This window comes from Vicugna pacos, chromosome 7 (genome assembly GCF_048564905.1).
Source record: "Vicugna pacos chromosome 7, VicPac4, whole genome shotgun sequence".
NCBI lineage: Eukaryota > Metazoa > Chordata > Mammalia > Artiodactyla > Camelidae > Vicugna > Vicugna pacos.
In genome coordinates, this window is record NC_132993.1 from 62,220,807 (window position 1) to 62,239,590 (window position 18,784).

Sequence of the window (18,784 nt, forward strand, 5' to 3'; positions counted from 1 at the left end):
ATTACTCTTAAAATTAAGGATTATGAGCACTATTTAACAAATTTATTGAACAGCTCAATCTAAACCAGCATAACCTGAAGCAAGGTGGGTGGACTGGTACCAATCCTCAAACTGTTAGTGGTCCGTCACAAGAAAGTACAGAAATTGACAATAAGCATTTAAAACATGTAAAGCAAAAGCTGACAAGATAATTTTATGCTTGATGAACTTAATAACAAAAAAATTTTTTTACCACGCAGAGCAAAAGTTAACATGATAATTTTATGCTTGATGAGTCTGATAATGAAAAATACAAGACTGTGTTTTGTATGTGTTTGGTTGGTTTTTCAAAAATTCATTTTCCTCGTAATTTCTTTTTATTGCATTTTATAAAAATAATAGTCTGTAACAAGTTGGAGATTTAAAAAAAAAAGACAGGTCCTTCACCACAGTTTGAGAAGCATTGATGCAATACAAAAAAACAGTATTATTTTTAATCCCCTAACTAGATTTGTGGACATTTCCCACATACCTTCTTAGGGCAGTTTTTAGATCATAATATAAATTCAGTCAATGAATGGTATTGTAGAAACTACAGCCATAATAATAAAAGAAAAATCAATATTCAATGACAATTTCCCAGTTTTACTCAAATGTTATTCAGCTTAAAGAATAAAACATCAAATGCAATACCTCCTCCCGTTTGTGCAGATAACGGCAGCTAACTGAAGACCCGTCTGCAATGAGGTAACTCTTTCAAGTTCCTATGGAAAGATTCGGTGTAAGTTACTGTTTGAAGCATTTTAGTTTTCTTTCTTATTGGTGTAGTTCTCTAACAAAAACTTTCGTGGGTTTCAAAGAAAAGACTGCTTGAAAACAAAGTAGCAACAAAAATACCTGAACTTGAATACTGTTGGTATATCTTTCACAAAATTATTTTAAATAACTACTTTCAATGATTTTCATAAAAGCATGTGACAAAATATTTAGGCAGTATTGTTTGTGAAAAAAATCTAGATCCAACTTCTTTTAGATGGGTATAAACAAATACTAATACATCCATTTCAATGTTTCTACCCAATAGACCTTCACGAGGTAACCAAGGATATGACAAATATGATTTCTGTTTGCTAAGACGCTGTGACAATGAATATCTTCATTTGATCATTGTTAGATATTTCAGTGGATTTTGAAGTCTCTGATTTTCCAATGAAAAGGCAGATTCAGCTAGACAGTTCTATATCATATTTTAAAGAAAGACTGAGCAGTCACTGATGAGCTATGAGTTACAAAATAAATAAAAGCAATTTTCAGTGGCCTTTCCGAAGTTAGGAAAACCAAACAGATTACTTTAGAATCAGGTATAAAAATTATTTCAATTCTTCGGTTTGGTATAATCCCCCCCAAATGAGAGAAAAAACATATACAGACACAACCCACATAGAGTTAATATGTTGCTATAAAACTACAGACAAAAGAATAAATTAAAATATTTCAAATTTCAAATGTAAGTCACTTACACATGTTTAATATTTTACTATTAAAAATAACAAATATCATCCTACCTTTACATAAGCAGGCTGTTTTTCAAGGATTAAATCTGCTACTTTTTTAGAGACCTACAAGAAAATGCAATCAAACAAAGGAAATAAAAGAAAAAGCCTCATGCTTTCTATTACATTTTACATTTAAAAATTTTCCAGAACATTCCACAAGTCTTCCCAATAACTTCTACAACAGATATTGGCATGCTATGGCCACACGTATTTCTCTGGCTATGAAATTAGTAAAAGAGGTAGAGCACATAGCACAGTGCTTGGACTTTAACAGAAGCTCAATAAATGGTTGTTATTACCATTAATAATGAGTATCATTATCAGATTTAACTAACATGCACAAAAGTGTAGCCATCTTTAAGGGCACAGGATTTGTTTTAAAAAGATAAACTTGATGAGATAAATAAAGGTTTAACCAACTGTATTTACAGAAACAACGTCTGGGAATCGGAGAACATCATTGTACCCTTCAGATCCTTTGTACCACACAGGAAGACAAACAATAAAATTTGGTCCTCCATTTCTGAAAAATTGGAAACACATGTTTTTTTGGAGTGCTATGAAGATGTCTAAAGCCTTCTTGGTCACCTCTATGAATAATGTTAATGTCTGCAAGTTAGAATTATAATGGTTTAGAACATGAGGCTCTTACTTCACAATTTCAGCGGCCCCTGCAGGAGGACACTGCAGCAGGACCACGTCTAGCACAAAGCATGGCACACCAAAGGTATCTGGTGATTGTCCCCTCTCCTTTCCCCAGTCAACTGGGAATGAACGAAAACACTACACACACATTCAGCTACGGCATTAACCCTTTCATGGTTTTTTAATCCACTTGGAATTTGCGCAGATAAGTATAGATTTGACAGATATGAATCTGTATAAATGTGCAGACAGAAACCCCACGTAATTTTACCAAATTGGGCTTATTTTTTTAAAATAGATAATGTAGTTATTGTTAGTCTGCACTGTGCCAGGCAGTGTGCTTTTCATAATCTATTGAAATAGTTACTTGCTTCCTCATTTTCCAGATGAGTCATCTTAAAATAGGTAACAGTAAATCATCCATGCTCATACAGTTATTAAGCTGCTAGGCCGGGATTCAAGCCCAGGTTTATCAAATCCCAAAGGGCACTATACTACATGGCCCTTGAGGTGGGGCTCCTTCCCAAAAGAATGTCACCATATGAAGTACAGAGGAGGAGGAGGACATATTTAAACATGCTGAAACCAAGAGAAGGCAAAAGGTGCCATCATCCACTGAATTCTAAGTTTCCAAAAGCACAGCATAGCTTTACTACACAGCCCTTTAATGCTCAAGTGCCCTTCCCACATCACTGCTGCTGCCCACAGGGAGACACCAGCACCCACCAAGACCTCCAGGTATAATACAAAAGAAAGAGAAGTACATCTTCCTTTCTTTGTCAGATGTATTATTAAAAATCGTATTTTAAATAAAAATAGCTAAATTATTATATCACTCTTTTAGGAATTCAGCCTAACATGAGGAAAATACAAAATCACAGAATTGTACAGCATTAGAGAAAATATATGCCTAATCCATTACTTCACGGATGAAACAAAAAGGGACTCAGCAAGGCTAAGTGACTTGCCCAACATCACACAATTAACAATGATTACAATTCAGACTTTCTGAATCTTAACCCTGTATTCCCTTTAGACCAATTTCAACTACAAGTGGGGGTCTTTACTCTGGATAAAAAAACTCCACCACAAAACTATAGATAGGGATGCAATATACTGCATATGTATATACAAACTGTAACAATTCTATCTAATAAAACTGAAAAAAAAATTTAAATTAATAAAATTTGGAAAAAAAGAAACTGAAAAAATTGAAAGAAAAAACTGTGCAGAGAAGTCATACAAAGAAGTCCTAGTAATCTGAAAAAAAGTTCAAAATTCTTTGGTTATGTTTAGTATTCCAGAGAAAGAACTCCAATTCTAGAAGCAAATCTATCAAGGTAACACAAGGGAAACTGAATAGGCAATGAATTTCTATGTATAAATACATCATTTGAGTCAAAGTCATGTTAAATAATATTTGTTTAATATGTTAATATATTAGTTAAACCATAAAATCTGCAAACATTACACCTCTCTGTTGTGTTTCATTTACAGTTGTCAGAAAGAAATGTTTTTTACTCACTGCAGCTTGCTGTTGTTTCAATTTGTCTCTGTACTCCTCTAACTCTTGCAAATTGAGAACAGGAGGAAGCTTCTAAAACAAAGAATCCATAAATGAAGGGTGAAAAACAATTTAATTTGGTTTCATTTACCTACACACCTCTCCCTTATGAACTACAATCTGTGCATACAAAACAGTGTCACATCCTGTTTCTCCTGTCCTCCCCAAGTTCCCCTCTAGACTCCAGACACAAAAGCCTGTATCTCTGTTACCCAACCTTTTGGTGCTCAAGTTCTATCCCTCACCCAGCCCTCCTATCTCCACTGCTGCAGCCTCCAACCCCCAGGAAACCCTGCCACCCCTGGGACTTCTGGACCCTGAGCAGGGAAACACTGCCTCCACAACCTGTAACCAAATGAGTGCAAGTCCCTAACCTCAGCCACCAGTACATCCCTACCTACCTATGACAGAACTCAAAATTTGTGTCCCCTCTGAAATAATATGAATGGTAACTAAGCACCACAGTGCAACAGTGACAGTTGTTGGAGTACATTCTAGAGTACACATATTTCAGAGGACAGTAAGGGAAACCAACAAAAACGCATACAATTGTATAGACAGGAAACTGCCAGGTTAGACTTCAAGCCTCAGTCAACTCATAATGAAACTTCAGAATGAGCTGGGTATTGCCTTTATCTAAAATCTGAATTTTACTATTTGGACTTTTTTTGAAGTTCCCGTAAATTTTTTTTTTTTTGAAGTTCCTGTAAACTTAAAACACCATTGTTCTAAACATTATGGCACAGGGGTATTTATCACGACTAAACAATTATGTAAATAAATTTTCATGACTAAAAGTCTCAGAGCTTTCCTAAATATATTTAACCAATATAAAATAAGATAGAGGCAACATACTAACATATGGTATGCTAACAGTTAAAAACCAAAAATACACAAATGTTTCCTGGATCAAATGTCTATAGCTGCACTTAATTTTACATCTTTAAATGAATTATCAGCATTGTTGAAAGATGAGATTATTTTTAATCACAATATGCTCATCACAGACCAGTCCTGGTATTGAAAAAAAAAAAAAAAACCCTAAAAATCATTCATAGCTCATTCACACATTCAATCACTGAACACAACAGGCTTTAGATAGGTTTTAATGAAGGTTTTTTTTTTTTTTTACCTCCAGCTCATACTTAACAATATCAAATGAGTCCGTAGAAAAATACACTTGTTCGATACTATTAATTAGTTCTTGTTCAGCTTGAGGGTCACTAGGCTGTTCTCGAAGTTCTCGGAATTCCTCCTTTATGGAAAAAAAAAATCAGTTATAGCACCTGTAGCTATTATATTTCTATCTGCATAGAAATAAATAATCATCTGTCATAACACTTGCAAATCTCCTGGGAAACATTCTGACCAAGGAGACAGACTAACAGAAAACATCAGAGTTCACGAAAAATTAGGAAAACAGCCAAACACTAAAAACTACCCATCTATTGGAGAAAAAAAAACTAGCCAGTTTGAGGATTCAGATTTTATTTTCAATTCCTTGTGTGCCAACTAGTAGTTGAGAGAATTTAGATATAAACAAAAGGAAAAAAACAGTAAGTACCTAATATCTATCATACATACATATCACACATATACGTATTTTCATCATTTAACAACATTCTAAAATCTGTCTCACCACAGATAAGCAGGGAACAACATCTCAATGACTTTCAGGTCACAAACAGCATTGGAATTCAGGTTTACAGTTAATAATTTTACAAACTTAAAATATAAATAAGAAATCCTTTCTTCTGCTGAAAATCTCACTGCTTAGCTAAGAAACACTTGGTTCCAGAAAAGGTTCACAAGATTAGTTCTGTAATTCTATGTCCAGAAAAGGTTTACAAGTTTAGCTCTGTAATTCCAAAGCAGCTTCCTTCAAGGTGTACTGATACTACAATTAACGAACTGATCATGAACCTAAAGTTCTGACTTTGAGAAAATATTTTCTTTCTAATGATAGGGCATAGGGCTCTGCTGGATTTACACAACAAAAAAGAGCTTAACAAAAATCCTACCCCTAATGTCAGCATACTTATCCCACGCAGCTTCAGTGCATAATTGGATAAACCTTCAGCTAACCGGGAAATTTCAGTAATTCAGATACCCACTCTCTGCCACACTAATCAATCGACATATAATTATAGACATATAACAATTTAGTCAATTTTATTCAAATTAATCTCAAATACATTTAAGCACACAAAAGAAACCAGCATTTAAAAGCATTTTACAGTCAAAATAATACTTACCAAAACTTCTTAATAAATCACCATTAATTAAATACACAAAAATTATAGGGTCAATTAGAGGATAATATTTTCCAAATAGAAATATTCAAAATTATTTTATTGCAGGGTATAATTTTTATTGATTAAAAAAAGAGCCAGGGTGAGGTAGGAAAGGATAGACCGGGCGTTCAAAATTTGTAGATACTGACAGGTATATGTAGAATACATAAACAAGATTATACAGTATAGCACAGGGAAATATATACAAGATCTTGTGGTAGCTCACAGTGAAAAAAAATGTGACAATGAATATATGTATGTTCACGTATAACAGAAAAATTGTGCTCTACACTGGAACTTGACATAACATTGTAAAATGACTATAACTCAATAAAAGATGTTAAAAAAAAGAAAAAGAAAAATCATGCAAAAAAAGAGCCTGGTTTATATATCTTTTAGACTTGAATTTATATTTTAAATTTATAAAATTATTAATTATAAAATTATCCCCTCTTAGGAGAGTCAAGCTAAAAGATAATACTACAGCAATAAATCTGAAACTCAAGAGAATAGCTAACTGTTCAAATTTAAAATTCCATTAAATTGAAAAGAGAAGGCAAAGTCCTATAAAAACTAAACCTGTGTAACTAAAAGTACAGGGGAAAAAAAGCTTCTTCAGTACCAAAAGTCAACTTATAAAATAAACAAACAAAAAAAAATGTTAAAGATACAGCCATCACTGATTTAGCATGCAATTAGATATTCTGAGTACACCAAGAAATCCAGCATCTTAACAGTGGGAGCTCTATTCCGGTGGGGATTTATCTACAACACACTAATCCATGTAGCACCTTGGACAACGGCGCTGAGGAGGTTTAACAGACCTGGGCTAAACCCACACAACTTGTGGAAGGATTCCCAACTAGTTAGCCTATCCACAGGCAACCTCCCTGCATCCAGTGGAAATCTGAATTGACAGTGAGACACGAAATGGAAAAAGAGATCAGAAATTCCTGGCGATGTCCCTCCCTAAAAGTTCACAGCTTCAGATGCTACAAGCTAAGGGAACGAATAAGACCCAAGTGGGGATATAGCAATGCTGCCTCCCTAGGAATTCTGCAGCACCATAGATGTACTTGGTACTATTCAAAAAAAAAAAAAACAAAGGAAGAAGATTACAAAAATTGCTAAGAATGAAAAACATCAGATACGGAACAAGCCAGAAATTCAAACAGACTGCAACGAATGAGCATTTTCATCTCAAATGCATAAATGCCAATGGCATACAACTCCATGCAGAGGTTCTTTCTACACAACCTAACTGATTGATCTAAAGGTTTTAGCTGCAACTCTGCTATCAACCATGGGCAACTGAGTCTCTTCATACATAGTTTTTTTTCACTTGTAAAGGACACTCACATACACACACATGCTCAAAATGACAGAGAAACAAATATCCAAAGTTATTAAAAATGTCAGAGGGAAAACATGATTTCATTTATAAATATTTCACAAGTGTACATTTCACAAATGTGATGAATCTGTAAAAAGAGTACAATCTGTATATGTATATAAAAGGTCAAACGCCATTCCTTCCTAAAGAACTCAGCAATTATCACAGAGAGCAGAGAAACGCATACAATTCCAAAGACGTTGCTTCTAACACTTGACACTAAGTAACCGGGACTAAGGAGAGGGATAAAACGAAGAAAAGGCAGAAAAAGAAACATAGCACACAAAGTAGATTTCAATCCAAAACAAATGCCCAAAACCATATCCTTTAAAATACCCTCTCCTTACAGACAACTTAGTGGCTCCTGTGTGAAAATACGTTATCTGAACTCAGTCAAATTCCATTCTGCCTAGAATCCAGATCACTGTTTTCCCTTTTAATCCTACTGCACTGCTTGTCTATAAGACTCTGCTCCTATCCAATCATTCTCTAAATGTTTCATCGCTGTTAGTGCTGCTGGCTCGATCAGATTACACACTTCTTGAGAACTGAGGTTTCTTCTTATTCTCCATCATTATGCTCCGAAGTGCCAAGGCACACTGTAGATAAAAATCACTGATCAAACTAATTTACACAGTGAACTGTACAAAAAAAAAAGGAAAACAGCAAAAGGAAGACACAATACGTTCTTGTTTTGATGGTCAAAATCTTCCACCAACTCTTAAGAAAGGATTTCTTTCTTCTAACTAGAAATAACAATAAATGTTAGATGATTTTAGGGATATTTTATGTATGTAAATTAGAAAAATAAACAAATGGCTGGACTGCATATTCTTAACACATTACTCCTTTTTTTTGCCATTATATAACTGGGTCCCTAGGATTGGAGATATCTGAAAATAGCATAATTCTTCACCTAAAAACAACCAGTTTTGTGACCCACTATATATGAGACAAAATTTTACATAAACAAAATGAACAAAAGATTTCCTACAAAAAAATTTAAAAGGTAAAATTAGGGGAAGAGGGTAACAAACGAAACTTCTCATACCATACTGAAATATGTAATATTTTTTAAAGTTACTATAATATTAGATACTTAAACTATTGTTTGGGAATAAAACATTTCAGTCTTATAAACTATTATGTTATCAATAAAATTTTAAAAAATTTATAGTGAAGTTTGTTTTACATAGTAACTAATAAACACATATTATCTTTAAAAGCGGTATAAATGCTCCGTAAACTCTGAAAATTCAAAAATGATTTGTCAACAACTACAGACCACCAAATGTGCCACAACTTGCCTTCTAATGGTATGTAATCTACTATATCTAAAATAAAGTACATCTATGTCACCCTGGAATTAAAGTTAGACAAAAACTACAATTACAGTCATGAATTTAATTGTAAAGGGGATAAAAACAAAAGTACAAGCATCAAAAAAGAACAAATTAAACCTCTCTCCCTGTCATGAGGAAGTAACCTGCCTACTAGCAAAGCTCTATTACCCTATCTTTCCTGGTCAAGTCATGTATTTCAATTTAACAATTTTTTTTCAATTCCCACCAGGTAAAAATTCTCCACACTAGGTCACACAGAAACAAAGATGAGTAGAACACAGCTCTTTCCTCAAACAGTTACTTAAGTAATGGGTGGGGGAGGGGGGAGTCAGAGGAATAAACAATGACGATGCCAGGCAGAACACAAAGGAACACACACAAAATGAAGGGCATCAAAGGATAGTGAGCTCACATCTGATGGAAGAGGTGGCATTTAGAGAATACGAGGAAAGGTAAAACTTCAAGTTTTACAAACTGGGGGGAATAAGGCTACAAACATAAAGCAAAGCAAAAGTAAAAACAGTGAAGTGGGAATGCATACAACAGGTTAACCAGCATAGGATGGCTTCCCACAGGGCAGAAAAATGTCATAGGGGGAGACAGCATGCACACCAAAAGGTAATAAAATGTAACAATTGTGATGCTTTTAAAATCCAATATATTTTTATATATACTGGAACCATATTTTTCCTTCACTAAAAATAAAGCATCTTAGCACATATCACTGTGCCAGATGCTATATTCCAAAAGTAAGCATAAATATTCAATATTTTCTTAACAAAACAAACCAAGCAGGGTTATTTTAGGAAAGTGGTGTATAACGAAGAAGTTATTCAATATTCTAGAGGCAGTCTTTTCCAGCAGTCACAAAACACTATAAAATTGCATATTTTCTATCTTGATCATCTGAGATAAAGCTACATGAACATACACATAAAAAATACGTACAGCAAATGTAACTTTATGAAAAGTAAAGAAAAACAATCATAGTAGAAATTTAAGTGAACATGTTTGATTTTAGCCAAGCCATTTTTCCTGTCAACATAACAACAAAAGGTCATATAAGAACTGGGGATTCAAGTCTATAAAACAACTAGAGCCCTCAAGCATAAGATGTTGTAAAACATTTCCAATATACTTATGGTTTCTAAAGAACCAGGCTATAACTTTACAAAGCAATTTCCCACTTAAGAGTTCATCTCTTAAGGGAATGTATTCAAGTTCAAGAGGGAAAAGAAAAACTACAAATTTTACATTTAATGACTACTTTCAAATTATCCAAAATTACCACACTAATTAAAAATACCAACTCAAGTTCAGGACTTTCAGTTCTATTCACTTTTATAAGTGTGAAAAGTTAGTTATGACAACTTTACAGGTCTCCTTACCTGTTAAGCTGTAAACAGGTCTCTAAAATTTTGAAAAGTATTTTAATCTAATTTTTAAACCCACAGAGCAGCCTAGAAGCTTACAATTGTCAGTAGCAGGTTTTTACCCAAACAAAAAGATAAATATAAAAATCTTCATTTGACAGGTCAAGTTTCAAAACCCTGCAAAAAATGTATTATAGAATAAAAAAAAAAAGAAATTCAAATCAACTTCCATTTCTGTAGTTAGCTATATTAGACCACAGTTCACATTATATACCTGCATAAATGAAGAATGCATTGTGTTGGGAGTGAGGGAGGGAGTAAAAGAAGAAAGTTTGCTCTTATAAAGCATGAATTTGGGTTTGCCAAGACAAATGCTTCTCTTTTTCTGTGTGCATTTTTTCATCAGTCGACATTAAAAGAGCTATTCCGTTACAATAAATTCTAAAACCAGAAATCATGGTCTCACCAAAGTATACATCACATTAGAGCTCTAATTGAGAGCAAAAAATGTTTATCCATCAAAATCTATACAAAGCTTTAAGAAAGAACAAAAACAGGAAGTCTGCAATATTCAATCAGTATCATAAAAATCATAACTCACTGAACAAAAATAGGATTTCGGTTTCCAAATGAAATTGGATTCAAGATCACAGATAAGCTAAAACTATAATGAATTGCCAGATGTCTGATTAAGTGGGGAAATGGCACATTTTCTTAAAATCTCAGTAAAACAACAATAATCCATCAAAGCAGTAGGTTCATCAGTTTGTGTTTGTGTTTTAAATAAAACATAGTTTTTCAAGTCTACACTGTTTTTCTTCAGCCTTTCAGTGCCATCTAGTGGAATATTACTGAGGTTACAATATGAAAGGAGGTTTCAGGAAAACAATTTATAGAAGATTTGATAAAATATTAATCCAGCTTTATAACATATTAAGTGATCAAAATAATGTACTTTTAATCCTTTCTTCAAAATAACAGCATTCCAAATATACACATTTTTAAGGAAACAGATCTTGAAGAAAAACTGATTTTATTCACAGAACTGTACTGAATTATTAAATATGTACTAAAAATCACAAAATTAGAAAGCAAAATGCTGATATTTGATACTCTGCCAAATATATTATTACTTTTCTTATTTAACAGTTATGCTATTTTTAAAAGTATTTTCCTCAATTTATTTCTGCAATTTATTTATTATCTATTAAAGATAATCGATCTGGAGACATCAAATATATATATATTTAAAGCTATCTCTAAAAACTTCTCAACTTCAGTGATAAACATCAAGCTGTTTGCCACATGCCTGTCCAGCTAAAGGTAAAGCAAAGACACATAAACTGAAGTATAGAGAGAAAAATTCAGTGCATAAGACCTAATTTAGGGGGGTTTTGTTTTTTAGTTTTCAAACACCTCAGCAGACCCTCTCCTCAAAAGAAGAAATACTTCCTATTCTGAGAAAAGCATCACAGCACCTTCAATCCCAGTGTCTAATAACCTCAGTCTTTCCAATTCCTTCACCTTCAACATCCAATAAAACCCGCAGTCCGAAATCTTGCTTTTAAAATGTCTCTCAAATTTAACCCTTTTCCATTTCGTAAATGTCATATTCTTATCTCCTTCTTAATCAGAATCATAGTCCAGGATTTCCACTCAAATCCACCTTTACACTAGCTATCCTTAAATTTAAAACAAATTAATCACCAATTCTAGAAGACCCAACACTCACTTCTCTAGCTACCCATCTCCTCTCCTGGCTGTGCTAACACTATGTATACCTTGGTATAGACCTCAGCATACTCCTCTGCAATTACCTATTTTTGCTTGTCTCTCCTACTCAGGTTGAGGGAGAAACAGTCTTGTACATCTTCGCATTATCAGAACTTAGTAATTGGAGTCAGTAAATACTATATAGATTAATTTCTTATATCCTTACCTCTGCATGAAAATCCCAATAATTTGAAAAAAAAAAAAATTCATTTCCCAGGAATGAAATTTTAGATCATCACTAACTCTTCATTCCACTTTTTACCACAAAAATTGTCAGTAAAACTTCCAAACTCTTATCTAGAACAGTTCCTGTATTTCCTTTCTCCATTCTTCTTACCAGGTACGCAGCTTGGCCAACAGTTCTCAAACTTGACTCCACACGGGAATCAGCTGGGGATCTTTAAACTCTACCGACACTTGGCTCCACCCAACACGCTGCGATTTAATTGGAATGGGGTGTGGCCCCAGTACTGGTTAATTCTAATTACCAGCAAAGTCTGGGCACCACTGACCTTGGTTCTGAACTATTTAAACTAAGATTTTCTTAATCTGCTCAGTTTCCTTTCCCATACCAAGTTCTGAAAAGAAACTTTTTTTTTTACTGTCTATACTATTTTCTCCACCAAAATTTCAAATTTCCAGTATATGGATTATTATTTGACTCACATCTCCTCTTAAAATGGGATACAGGGTCACCTTGACTATAAAATGCAGAATTGTACCAGATGATTTTTAAGGTTTCTTCCCACTCAGAATTTATTTAGTTCTCAAAAACACAAAAACAAAAACACAAAAACAAATCAATAGTACTTTCTGGATTATCAAGCACACCTACTGGCCTTCTTCAGTTCTCCTTAACTACCCTCCTTTTTCTAATAAGTGAACCATATGAAATTTGCCAATATTAGACCATTTTTAATCCCAACAAACAGCCATTTCATATGATTCATCCTAATATTTTCTTCCTACTTATCCTTTGTACAAGACTCTTTAAATGTAACACACCCAAGCTAAACTTTCTTTCTTGAAAACTCAATGAAATCTCAATTCCTTGTTATAACTTTAAAAGATATGATGACAAGAAAAGGAAAAAGAATGGGCCCAAATGGGCCCATACTTGAAGATGAAAGATATCTTTTTTTTTTTAATGTTCTACCTATACTTGAGTGGGGTAGAGCTATTACATTACATGAAGCTTCTCCATACAAGTATTTACATTGACTATTTAAACAGTATAAATTGATTTTTTTGTTTTTTACTTCTTGCACTAGAGTATCAGAGGAACCCAAGCTTTTTTTTTTCCAACTGAGGTATAACTGACATACAACATTATATTAATTTCAAGTGTACAACAAAATAATTTGATATTTGTATATACTGCAAAATGATCACATTAAGTCAATGATCACCATACATGGTTACAGAATTTTTCTCTTGTGATAAGAGCTTTTAAGATCTACTCTCTTAGCAACTTTTGAATATGCTATACAGTATTATTAACTAGAGTCACCACGCTGTACTCTACACCCCCATGACTTATCTATAACTGGAAGTCTGCACCTTTTGACTCCCTTCACCCATTTTCCATTTCACCCAGCCCCCCAAAACCCCCACGTTTAACAACTAACAATCTGTTCTCTGTATATATGAGCTTTTCCCTTCAGATTCCACATATAAAAGGTCATATGGCATTTGTCTTTCTCTGTCTGACTTATTTCACTTAGCATAACACCACCAAGGTCTATTCATGTTGGCACAAATGGCAGGATTTCCTTTTCATAGCTGAATAATATTCCACCGTGTATACTACACTATATATATTAAATATATCATATACATACATATGTAATACATACACATATATAGATTTATATCACATCTTCTTTATCCACAAATCCTTCAACAGACCTTGAGATTGTTTCCATGTCTTGGCAATTCTAAATAATGCTGCAATGAACATGGGAGTGTGCATATCTTTTCAAGGTAGTATTTTCATTTTCTTCAGATAAATACCAATAAGTGGAATTGCTGGATCATTTGGTAGTTCTATTTTCAATTTTTTTGAGAAATCTCCATACTGTTTTCCATAGGGGCTGCAACAATTTACATTCCCACCAACAGTGTACTAAAGTTCCCTTTTCTCCATATCCTCACCAACATTTATTATTTGTTGTCTCTTTGATAATAGCCATCACAGGTATCATTACTAAGTTCAAAAAATATCTATCTCAACCAAAGTATATCTATGCAATACAGCTTACTAAGTTTAAGACCTGAGCTTTCAAATAATTCATAGCGTATACTACCATTTTCATAAGAGAAAAAAAAGAAGGGAGGAACCAACACGAACTACTCCATGTAAAACCACCCCCAGCTCCAGAGTTGATCTCATCACCCTATTTCCTTCATAGTAGCCATCATAATTTGCAATCACCTTGTTTACTGTCTGTCTTCCCTCCACTGAACCTAAGTAAGCTCCCTGACAAGAGGAGTTTTGTCTTTTGAAAAAGACCTTTGTCTTTTCCACTGCTGTACTGCCAAACCCTTAAGAATATCTAGCACATGGTCAATGCTCAGTATAAATTTGTTGACTATGTGTAGGAAAAAGGCTAGAAGGCAATGTTAACTTTGACTATGTTGATGATTTTTGAGATTTTTTTTTTTGGTTTACCATGTTTTCTGTTTACCATGTGTTCTGTTTATAGTACACATTACTTATTTATTAGAGGAAAGGGTTATTTTAAAATAATAATTTCAAATTACTATTTAACATTTTGTTGAAATGCTTTTAGTAATTTGAAAAACTTAAATAAATCATTCTGAGGCCATCAAAATTCAAGTCATAAGAACTAGCTGCAACATTAATTTTAAAGCAATTGTATAAAAATAAATCATGTAAAAACATACACTTACATCACTAATCATCAGGGAAACGCAAATCAAAACCACAATGAGATCTAGTGTGGGAGAGGATGTGAAGAAATGAGAATCTCTGTGTACCATTGGTGGGAATGTAAATGGGTGCAGCTACTATGGAAAACAGCATGGAGGTTCCTCAAAAAATTAAAAATACAAATACCATATAATCCAGCAATCTGACTTCTGGGTATACACCCGAAAGAAATGAAAAAAAGACTCTCAAAGAGATGTCAGCACTCCCATGTTCATCGCAGCACAATTCACAATAGCCAAGACATGGAAACAACCTAAGTGTCAGTCAAAAGATGAACAGATAAAGATGTGAGAGATACAGATATACAGATACATAAACATAAATACACACACATACACATAATGGAATATAATTCAGCCACGAGAAAGAAGCAAATCTTGCCGTTTATGATAACACAGATGAACCCTGAGGGATTTATGCTAAATGAAATAAGCCAGGCAAAGACAAATACTGTATGATATCACTTAAATGTGTAATCTAAAAAAGCCAAACTCACAGAAACAGAGACCAAAATGGTGGCTACCAGAGGCTGGGGGTGGGAAAAATTATGAGATGTTGGTCAAAGAGTACACCCTTCTAATTGTAAGTTGAAAAGTTCTGGGGAATAATAAAAAAAAATTAGGGAAAATTAAATTTATATGTACTACCTAACTACAAAGTAACATCTAAGTTGTGAAACAGCATTATATTTCAGCATAATATACTTAGCTGTGCTGCATACGGAACTTCTGAAAAGAAGTATTCTTAACCCTTAATTTCAGTACTGACTGCAAACTTCACCCACATCAAACTTAGTCTACCGACTGGAGCTTTGCCACTCTCTGAACCCAGCAACTCTTCAATCCTCAAACCCATCCATAGTAGCTCAGCCCCGCCACGCCTGTGAGGTTTCAAGAGCGAGCACCGAGGGAACAGCACAAGAAGCCTGTAAGGTTCTCTCAGAGCAAGGCTGTTTAAGCTGAGAGCACTGAAAGTGATTTTACCCTTAAATGTTTCCCAATTTAACTAAATTAGCTTCTTAGTGTGTGTCAATCAGACCTCGGCCCCAGGCTTAATCATCACCCGAAAATATTTACATCTGCTAACCTTGTGATTCCAGATTGGCCTCTCTACCTAGAGCCCATCATCTCAAAAGTAGACACCGCTGATCACTGATGAGGAGAGAGTGAGAAGGCCCGTAAGACTGTAATGAGATCATTATAAATTCACCTCCTACAACTACTGGAAAAGCATCACAGGCTGATGGTTTAGAGACAATAGAAAGTTCTTAAGTAATACATTTATGTAGTTTTAAAAGAGACTCACCAATTTTACTCTGGTTCTGAAACAGCTAATACAACCTAATTCAAGGCATGTTCATAATGCCTGATTATCTTTTATTTAAGTCAAAGAAGTAAAGAAAATAATGTATCAGTTAGGATTTATGGTTCTCTCTCATTTCCCAATTTTATCACATCCAGTAGTCATTGTAACATATAAAACTATTCAAAATGCCTCTTTAAGGTTTTTGTCTGAGCTATTGCATGCAAAAGGGTTGGGTAGAATTTTATCGTATTTGGATATGACTTAAAATAAAAGCTAAGTAGTAAATACAAAATTCACCTTAGGGGATAAGGCACTTCAGAGAGGTGGGAAATCATTTTCCTAACAGCCAACACTGAGGTGTGATGAGAGGCCTAATCTTTGCTGATCAAGAGAAACAAGCCCTATGGATTAAGATGCCAGACACAGAAAACAAACAGTAGTTTCAAATATGATCTTCAAATTGAAAATCACAAGAGCAGACATTCAAAACAGGCTTTGATGTATGATGGCGCTGCTATTCAGGGAGGCAGCTCCAAGAGGAAACGCCCCAGAGGGAGAAACAGCAGGGATTTATTTATTTAACAATGGTTAATATTTCTCCTGAGGGGAAGCCAGCTAGCTTTCAAATAACACCTATTAAATTTGTAGACTGCAAAGTTCACATGAATATCAGGGGATTAAAATCCAAGATATCTACAATTTAGTGTAAACTATGCTTTAGCTATTTATTCAAAAATCTCTGCTCCATAACAAAAACATGATTTACTATGATTTTTGCCTCAGTGTTACAGCATAAAAAGTAAATCATTTCATTTTATTTATCTGAATTACAGGAGATGAATCAATAAGGTTCCTCTATATATATAACTGCTTTCTGTTGAAGAATTTGATACAATAATAAACTCTAAATTTATTAATTTCGCGTTTTCTGCTTCATTATAATGAATCATACTGCATCCCAGTGAGTAATGAAAGCAAAAACAAGCCCCATGCTTACTGCATTATAAAACTTTACCTAGCTTATCATAACAACCATCTGCCTGTGGGAAGGAAAAGCTTCTGTGAATCAATTAGCATCCAAAGGCAATAACATTTTCTTAAGGAAGTGAAAAGTCACGCTCACTCATATAGAGCAATACCTTTCCAGGGACCCGGAGACTCTCAATGGCACCAAGATCACTGAGGCTCTCAGGAGGACTTTTCAGACCCTTAAAAAAAAAATAAGATGAAAAGAGTTTTAATTGTGCTGCAGAACTGTAACATAATAGAACATATGTACTGACGTAGAAATCACCACTTTAAAAAAACAGAAATTTTCCTTCTTTAAAGTACATAGAACATATGATCTAAAAATAATTGTCACTATATATAATATTATCATTAAATCAAGTACAGATGTACTTATGGGAATTTAAAATAAAATTACTATATGGGACCTTCATAACTAATGATTGAATTTAATCATGATTTAAAAAAAAAACCAAAAGAAAAGAAACTTGGGTGACAAAGAGCATTTTATAAGAGCACTTATGAACTAATCATTACCAAATTAATGTCGTAAAAAGGTCCAAGCATTATGATCCACAGATATAATATACGACCTGACTGAGCTAACCAAAGATTTTTAAATAATGATAGTTGCTTAATTAATCCCTAGATTTTACCTTATCATTTCTCACCAATGTACCCAATTTATACTACATAATTGAGACTTAAATCTCACATCTCACTGCTTTCTACCTGTTCTTTAGCTCTTTGGTATACTCACTCCAAATGAGGGATTCTAAAGGTCTTTATTTGTATCGGGGAAAGTTATCAAGACGGATAGAAGTTAGCAATTTAAGTTTTCTTTAAAAGCTTCCTTTTAAAAACAGGCTATTCAAAGCAGACACCTGAAGTCCTTGTAAACAAAATTAGCTGGTATATGAACTTGAGAGATTTATGCTGTCAAGTTTTTGCCCTTTAGAAACACTATATTGGCCCTTTGGTGTCCTTCGTAACCCAAATACGTGGTACATTTAGGTTGATTATTTGAGACTTAGAATAGAACTTGCTTATTTTTAAATTACAGAGGTGTGTATTTTATCTTATCATCACCGGTCAAATCTACAATTTTTTATGACGTAGTGTTCTGCCTCACCCCCAAGCGTGCCATTACTTCCAGAATACTGAGACAGGATGGAAGGGGGCAGGGCACAACCATTCAAGGAATGCTACAGCAATTAACATCAAAATGGTGAAAGATTCAACCCCCAGTAGGCCTTGAGGCTCAGGATTATAAGAGACTTAACTTCTAGTAGATCTTGAGCTTCATTATACGCTCATTATAATATATTAACAGGGTGAATAAAACGCCCACAGGCACCATGGCAGTCCCAAGGCTAGCCACAAAAGGTCAGAGTGGGAAATGGCCAACTTCCTGGGAATCCCAGTCCCTTCTCCAGGCTACTTAAACTGGTCCTTCCACTTATTAGCATATGAAGCCACCAAGCCCATACAAACTAACAACATGGTGTCTTCGCGGCCACCCCCCTCTCCCTCTTCGGAGACAGTCCGCATTCTGTCTATGGAATGTGTACCTACTTTTAATCTGAGCACCCAACCCC

General features: G+C 34.2%; 1 protein-coding gene across 2 annotated transcripts in view; it reads right to left on the reverse strand.

Moving 5' to 3' along the window:
* The window catches only part of VPS50 (VPS50 subunit of EARP/GARPII complex), a 105,681-nt gene that overhangs the window by 80,698 nt on the left and 6,199 nt on the right, over positions 1–18,784 (reverse strand). The window contains exons 2-6 of one of the 2 annotated variants that reach the window (XM_072964982.1): positions 17,318–17,386; positions 4,895–4,999; positions 3,706–3,777; positions 1,545–1,598; positions 673–743 (exon numbers count right to left, since the gene is read on the reverse strand). In XM_072964982.1, the coding sequence (XP_072821083.1) occupies positions 673–743; positions 1,545–1,598; positions 3,706–3,777; positions 4,895–4,999; positions 17,318–17,386 (371 nt within the window). Of the gene's footprint in view, positions 1–672; positions 744–1,544; positions 1,599–3,705; positions 3,778–4,876; positions 5,000–17,317; positions 17,387–18,784 lie in introns of both variants that reach the window. The other variant, XM_006207635.4, reaches the window with a different exon arrangement.